The 8,607-nt window shown below is 34.2% G+C and overlaps 1 protein-coding gene across 1 annotated transcript; it reads left to right on the forward strand.

Moving 5' to 3' along the window:
• The first annotated feature begins 7,242 nt into the window (after positions 1–7,242).
• LOC115949757 (crocetin glucosyltransferase, chloroplastic-like) lies at positions 7,243–8,607 on the forward strand. The gene has a single exon (XM_031067041.1). The coding sequence runs from the start codon at positions 7,243–7,245 to the stop codon at positions 8,605–8,607; it is 1,365 nt and encodes a 454-aa protein (XP_030922901.1).

The following is an 8,607-nucleotide window of genomic DNA, read 5'->3' on the forward strand; positions in this document are numbered from 1 at the left end:
GGGAAACCATTGTCTAATCCCTCTCTTTACAGACGCTTGGTTGGCAACCTAGTTTATCTCACTATCACTCGTCCAGACATTTCCTATGTTGTTCACCAGGTGAGCCAGTATCTATCTGCTCCACGATCGACTTACTATGCTGCTATTCTGCGCATTCTTCAATACCTAAAGGGCACTCTCTTCCATGGTCTTTTCTACTCTACTCAGTCTCCTCTTATTCTTCGTGCATTTTTTGATGTTAATTGAGCATGAGATCCCACTGATTGCAGGTCCACCACTGGTTATTGCTTTCTTCTTGGTTCTTCTTTGATTTCTTGGCGAAGTAAGAAACAAATTCATATGGCCCGCTCTAATACTGAAGCAGAATATTGTGCCCTTGCTGATACCACATCTGAGCTCCTTTGGCTACAATGGCTTCTCAAAGACTTAGGTGTGTCTACATCCTCTGCTACTCCTCTTTATTATGACAACCAGAGTGTTATTCATATTTCTCACAATGATGTCTTTCATGAACGGACTAAACATATTGAGATCGATTGTCAGTTTATCCGTTATCATCTTGTCTATGGTACTTTCAAGCTAATCTCAGTCTCCTCTAAAGATCAACTTGCAAATATCTTCACCAAGTCACATCCTAAAGGACGCTTTCATACTTTGGTTGACAACCTCAAGTTGGTCTCATATCCACCTTGAGTTTGAGGGGGGCTGTTAACATGTATAGTGTTGTGGGCTTTAGGCCCAACTAGATTACTTGTATAGCACACATTCTTGTACTACACTCTTACTTGTATTGCACTCATATGCCTTCTATATAAAGGCACTCATGTATATTCTTTCATTTGAGAAATACAATGCACTTTTTCAGTATTTCTAACACTACTCATAACCAAGTGTATGTAATAACTAATAATTCACTACTTATAACCTGATTGTACACTTGGTGCTTCCATTCAGGGCTACTCCATATTGAAGCCAAGTTTGTGACCACCCTAAATTTTTTTAGGCTTAATATAATTAAAGTTTAGCAACAAACTTGATTATAAACTAAGGCTAAAACTCCACTTAATACTTTTTTTATTGGATGTGAATTTTAACAAATCCACCATTAGATTTTTTTTTTTCCTTATATCCTCTATGTTTCTAAAATTTCTAGAGGTCAATAGCTATATCATCAATTAAATGTTTAAATTTCAAGTTTTTATAGTCTAAAATTATACATAAAAAATAAGTTTATGAATCAAATAGTAAATAATATTCGGTTCACATGAAATTTGATATGTGTTTTAAGAACATTAAGAACAATCAATTCAACGGTTAGATTTTTAAAATGTGTAGTCATGTTAATTTGTGTTGTGAGAATTATAGTCTTAGGTTACAACTAATTTTGTAGCCAAACTTCGTACTTAAACTTTGGTCCCCTTATTAATATATTAGACCCTTACCCAAAAAAAAAAAGCCCAAGAAAATTTTTATCTAATTAAAATTTTGAAAGAGATATAAATTCTATTATTAATAATGAGATTTTCATGCAATAATTTTAAAATAAGAAAACTCGTAAAATGAAATTGTAAGACTTTACGTATTTACATTTTTTTTTTTTTTTTTGTCAATACATGAAATTATCTCTTTATCAGATTTTGTATAATTTAAGTTTCTTAGAGCATTAATTGACATTGGGAATTGTAAACCCCCTCAAATTGTAAATTTATAGCATCCAAACCTTAAAAGTGTGCATTATTAGGAACTCTAATTGGAAAAAAAAATAATTACAATTGTGCTATAGTACATCTTATAAATAAGATGGTACTGTAGCACAATGGTATTTTTAAAAAATAATGTTTTATTGGGTTTTGAGTTTTATTTAGATAAATGAATATAATTTTTTTGTACTTATCTTTTTCTCCTATAATTTCTAAACTGATAAAAATCTTAATTTGATTACAATCCAAACTCTTTATCTAATCTTTTTATTATTATAATTTATAAGTTGATAAAAAATTTTAATTTGATTACTGTAAGGACACAATTTGTAACGACCTAAAATGATATTGGGTTTGCACGTAAAAAGGCCCAAACAATATCATTTGTAGAGCGTGGGTTTGAAAGGCTAAGCCTTGGTCACCAGACGGTGGTTTGTCGTGGTATTCATATAGAATTAAATCGTGTTCGCTCGAGGAGTCTTTCTCCTGGAGGTGGGCTGGGAGGCTCTGGTTCTTGGCAATTTTTCCCAGCCCCCCCTTTGGTGCATTAACCTTCACATTATATAGCCCTTCTTGGCTGATCTTAGCCCTCCACTTGTTGATCAGGTAGGTGCCTACTTCAGTACCCGTCCCATCAGCTGTCTCTCCTTACTTTCTGTTAGTTGCGATGATCGAAGTCACCCTGTCCAGGCGTCTTTTCTCATTAACATGGTTAGGATGCTGGCGGGTGCATTTAATGCGGAGGGGACGTATTTACCCTGAACTAGCTTCGCACCATACCCCCTTGTGGGTCCCATTCTACTCGCACCTCCTTTAGGGGGCTTTTTGGGGGCAGCCTTCAACGAGATGTTGCTCTTCCCTTTGAAGTCTTGGAGTGCCGAGGACAGTGTCATCCTCGGTTGTGCCCCCGACATTTCGGCCTTTCCCCATTCATCCTCGGCAAATACCCTCCTCGGCACGGGCCCTGGGCCCTAGTAGAGCATGGGCCGGATCATAAGTTCCCTGGCCCCACAATTACAATTCAAACTATTCATCTAATCCTTTTTTTTTATTTAAATTATATTACTACGTGTAAAAAAAAACAACAACATAGTACACGTAAAAAACAAAAACCAGCAACAATCTCCATCTATTCCTTTTTCTTTAAAATTTAAATTATATTACTTCGTGTAAAAAGACAAAACAGAAAAATACCCGTTAAAAAAAAAAAAAAAAAAGCAACATATTCAATTGCAAAATCTTCCTCTTCATATGTGACTTTTCTTTTTAGATAATTATTGTTCATACCGATTTACCAAAAATATTTTTGCATAAATTAAAAAAAAAAATTGTAAATAAGTATTTGAGTTTAAAGTAAACACCTCCTCTTTCTTTTCCAAAAAAAAAGTATCTATATATAATAAACGTTTGTTCTTCTAAAAAAAATGTTTGTTTGTTTGTTTTTTTTTTTTTTTTGTTTATAAAAGAAAAGTTTCATTTTTTCCATAAAAAAAAATATTTTCTTTTTTCTTTCTATTAAGACATATGAATGTTAGGAATATATGTCAACATTTTATGTAATTGGCTAATCCTTTAACAAAACGCACTTTACTTGTAATTGGGTAGATCTAGGATGTATTTAATGCTTCAAGAAACAAGGTTTCAAGTTCAAGTTTTAAAGACATGCAAGTCTGTCCAAGAATTTAGTAATGAAGTGTTGGATTTTAAAGCTCGATAGCTATCATCTATCGAGGTTTAAAAGCTGCTGAAACCCATGGCTTGACAACTAGTTCGATAGATGGTTATCTATCGAGGTAAACTTAGTTTTTCAAAATTGTTTTTCATCAAATCTGTGGGTATATGTTTGGGCTTTCTTTTCTCACAACCCTAAACATAAATAAGGATTATTTTGAGGGCCGTAAAAGGTTACACAAGTTGCACTAGAGTACAATTCCACAAGTGTGAAGAAAAGTGTAATCGGAAATCTAGTTTGTCCTAGTTAATCTTTTTCTTGAAGAAGTTGCTGTGTTTGTATACCGTAAGATTTTGTAACCAAGGAGCTTCTTGATCTTCATCATGTGATGAACTAAAGAACTTTGCAGTGTGATGAACTGAAGAACTTTGCAACCAACATTCTTCTCAAGTTGGTGATTAAGTCGCGTATTAGGATCTGCATAGCTATTGGTTAGTCACGTACTAGGAGCCGTGCATTGAAAGGAGAGATTGTCACTACAGAACAAGTACAATTGGGTATTGGGGTAAGGGTTCAACTATAGGTTGATATAAGGTACTGAGATTCCTTTACTTGTAACCGTTTGTTTTGATAATAGTGGATTCTTGGGAGTGATGACCTTAAAATCACTCGGTGGGGTTTTTGTCGTGTAGGTTTTCCCCATTCGTAAACAAATCATTGTGTCAATTTATTTTCTGCTGCATACTTAGTTTAATTGGTGATTTGTTTGTGCTACCATGCATCTTGCATGTTAATTTGATTAATTAATAAACTTGGCTAATTAATCAATTAATTCATCACAAGGGGTCAATACATTCTTGGCCTATCACTTTCTATTCATATGACTTTTTTTTTTTAATCCACCTTTTATGGGATTTATGAGATAGCAACAAACAAATTGATTAGAAATCTTAATTCCAATAGGATTTAAATTCTATATCAAATGAAACTCCACCTATATATATATATATATATATATATATATATTCTTTTTGAAGTGAAGTTTATTCCAATATGTGAATGCCTAAATCCCATGACAGGTGTGCATTCTTTCTTCATTATTATTTTTTCATTTTGTTTAAGTTATTTTTCTTTAACTTCAAAAAAATCAATAAAAACTTCTCACATATGTTTTAACCCAATTCATAATATTAAACTCTTGTACTCATTTATTCTCTTCTACAATAATTGGTTCAAGTTTTAGTTACATACTCACACTTTCATCTCTCAAAGTGATAAAGAAAATAAATAGGTTTGTTTTTTGTTCTTTTTCTAAATTTATATCTTAATTTATAATTTGTGTTAATTTCTTAATTTAAAATTATGAACAAGTTTGATTATATTCTTTATATTGAATGTAAATTGTTGTATATAGGTTTTTGGTTGTGCTATATTCTTTGGAAAAAAAGAAATAAAAAGATTTTATATAAATTTGGCAACAAAACTAAATAGATAAGCCTAAGAAATGTTTACTAATAATAGTTTTTTTAGTAACTTTTTATTAACATGATTTAAAAAAAAAAAAAAATTGAATATAAAGATAATTTATTAACATGATTTAAACTCCACAAAATTTTTTTTAAGGGATTGGTTTAAAAAACTTTCAAATAATTTTCTAATTATTAACTACTATGCGCTAATTTCTAAATACCAAAACCCACAATAGAAATACTGATCTGTATGAGATACCACTTTCAAAGATTAATATCTTAGCTATTATTTATTATACGCTGACTTTTTTTTTTCTTTCAAAAGAAGGGTTTCTCTCTCTCCCTGCAAAATAAAGGGATTGTAACAAAAATTAGCTAGACAGGGGTAACACTACACTACCTCTATTGTACAATAAATGTTAAATTTAGATCATTTTTTATGCATATACGCTACACGGAGGGATTAGAACAAGAATTAGCTAGACATGAGTAAGACTAAACCACCTCTTTTCTACAATAAATGTTAAATTCAGATCATTTTTGATGCATATACACACACTACACAAAGGGATTATAACAAGAATTAGCTAGACAGGCGTAAAACTACACCACCTCTTTTCTACAATAAATGTTAAATTTATATAATTTTTCATGCACATATACACACATGTAGCATGCAATGCGCAAGACTTAAACTTGGGTAGGGTGAAACTCACTCAAGTTTCAGTGCCTTCTTCCATGCTTTCAAGGACGAAAATTAAGTTCTCATGTGAGTCTCTCTGTACTTCAAATTTTTAAATATTTAATAATTTAGATTGTTCTTAATTATTGAATTGAGATTTCACTTAAACATGATTTCAATTATTGTTTTGGATAGTTTTTAACTATTAAATTCAAGGGTTTTCCATTTAAATATATATGTGATTAATTGAGTCTTAAAGTTCAATATATTATTGAAAATCATTATATATATATATATATATATATTTTAGGTACCTCTACCATCTTCCATTCAATTATATATATATGGGTGAGGATTTTGTTCCACGCCCCGCAAGCTTATTGTCCTCTTTGGGGAGCCAAGCCCGCAAGGTTTTGTCTCTTGGCCCCGAGTATGGAAGTCTAGGATTTTCACCTCAGGCCAAGGGCTTTGCCTTGTAGCCATTTTGGCTTGACACCTTTGTCCCACATCGGTTGGAGATGCGGCCCACTCATGGCTTATAAGCCCTTGGAGGAATCATGAGTGTACCACTACCACACATGAGTGAGGCGCATCTCCAACCAATGTGGGACAAAGGTGTCAAGCCAAAATGGCTACAAGGCAAAGCCCTTGGCCTGAGGTGAAAATCCTGGACTTCCATACTCGGGGGTCGAGAAACAAAACCTTGCGGGCTTGGCTCCCCAAAGAGGACAATAAGCTTGTGGGGCGTGGAACAAAATCCTCCCCCACAATATATATATATATATATATATATTATGATACCTTAGTTTCACACAATATGCATTCATTATGTAACTTAAAAGTAAAATATTCATTTGTTTTTATTATTTATTTTAAGTAAATTAAAAAAAAATTATTTACATATAAATTTTGATTAACCTAGGCATCGCACGGGTATAATGTTAATATTATATATTTTAATGTGTTGTATGATAAAATAAAAGTTGAGATATTAAATATATTGTTAAATAATATAGTATAATAAATAAAATAGTTTTTAAAACGGTAAAATAAGAGAGATTCTAAATACCGGATGCTAATGCTCAAATCATGGGCTTGAAAAATATTTTTAAAGCCTTTCACCGCTTCCATTCGGCCTCAAAGTAGGCTCTAACTCTTGCCCAATACAATGCCACGTCAAACACGATGCCATCGCCCATCGGGTGAAGAAAACTAGTGCTTTAGATGCGCGCATGCATCCAGGAGATACGAGTTGGATGGATCACGTATTCTTATTAAAATTTGCATCGACCGACTAGTCCTTGTCGTTTATAATGAAAACATCAAGAAGAATAAATTAAATCACCAAGCCCCACCTAATTCTCCAAATCGTCACCGCAAACGTTGTTAATACTCTTTCCCAGTCCACTTTAGTGCGTATTTTTTAATATTATAAAAAATTTCACAATTTTTGCTATAATTATTTTACATTATCACTGATTGCCTATCATTTTTTTATGAATTCAGTAATTACTTTTTCTCTATTACTTATAGTTTATTATGTGTACGATTCTGATGAAAGTTGTGACTTAAAAGCTAAAAAATTCTGCTCCATTTTTAAGCGTTGCCCATCCTCACATGCATTGGTCCTTCTATATAAATCTCACAGATCTAAAGTACAAAACAACTATTCTGTTTTTGTTTAGACTATTTACAACCCATATCGAATATCAAATAATCATGTTGAAGCAACAATTTGTCATAGTCACATTTCCTGCGCAAGGCCATATAAACCCTGCCTTCCAATTCGCAGAACACCTCATTCGCTTGGGAGTTCATGTCACATTCTTCACTACCATTGGCGCCCACCGTCGAGGCATGATCAAAAGCCCTCCTACTGATGGCTTGTCGTTCACCACCTTCTCTGATGGCTATGATGATGGAGTTGTACCTATGGACGATGCCAAAAAACAATGGGATCAGCTCAAGCGTAATGGCTCCAAAGCTCTCACTGACCTCATTGTCTCCACCGCCAATAAACAGTGCATAATCTACACAATGCTTTTGCCTTGGGTTGCTGATGTGGCTCGAGAGCTTCATCTTCCTTCTGCCCTTCTTTGGATTCAGCCTGCAATGGTTTTCGACATATACTACTACTATTACAATGGTTTTGCTGATGTTATTGGGAACGAAAGCGATGACCGGCCCTTTTGTTCGATACAGTTACCAGGTTTGCCATTACTTGCTACTCGTGACCTTCCCTCCTTCTTGCTTGCTTCAAACCCATATGCTCTTGTACTCCCTCAATTCCAAGCCCAACTTGAAGCTCTTGAAAAGGAGAGCAATCCTAGAGTTCTAATGAATACCTTTGATGCACTAGAGCCCGAGGCTTTAAAAGCGCTCGAAAAACTTAACTTGGTTTCAATTGGACCGCTAGTTCCATATTCTATTTTGGATGGAAGAGATCCGTCTAATGGCTCCAAAAATTACATCAAATGGCTCAACTCGAAATCTGAATCATCAGTCATTTACGTTTCATTTGGAAGCTTATTGGTGTTAAAAAAGCAACAAATGGAGGAAATTGCACGCGGATTGTTGGATTGTGGGAGGCCCTTCTTGTGGGTCATAAGAGCTAAGGAAAGTGGGGAAGAAGAGGAGTTGAGTTGTAGAGAGGAATTGGAACAAATGGGAATGATAGTGCCATGGTGTTCCCAAGTGGAGGTTCTGTCACATCCTTCACTAGGATGCTTTGTGACACATTGTGGTTGGAATTCAACTTTGGAGAGTTTGGTTTTAGGGGTGCCAATGGTAGCATTTCCACAGTGGTCTGATCAAGGGACGAATGCGAAGCTAATTGAAGATGTGTGGAAGACAGGAGTGAGGGTGACAGTGAATAAGGATGGGATTGTTGAAGGTGATGAGATTAAGAGATGCTTGGAATTGGCTGTGGGAGATGGAAAAAGAAGGGAAGCAATTAGAAGGAATGCCAAGAAATGGAAGGAGTTGGCTATAGAGGCTGCCAAAGAAGTTGGTTCTTCCTATAACAATCTCAAAGCTTTTGTGGATGAGATTGGTGAAGTTAATGTCGCTGTTAAAAGAGTATAG

Source organism: Quercus lobata, chromosome 6, assembly GCF_001633185.2.
Source record: "Quercus lobata isolate SW786 chromosome 6, ValleyOak3.0 Primary Assembly, whole genome shotgun sequence".
NCBI classification, from domain to species: domain Eukaryota; kingdom Viridiplantae; phylum Streptophyta; class Magnoliopsida; order Fagales; family Fagaceae; genus Quercus; species Quercus lobata.

Coding starts and splice junctions, on each gene's coding strand:
- LOC115949757 (XM_031067041.1), top strand. CDS start 7,243: ATGTTGAAGCAACAATTTGTCATAGTCACATTTCCTGCGCAAGGCCAT.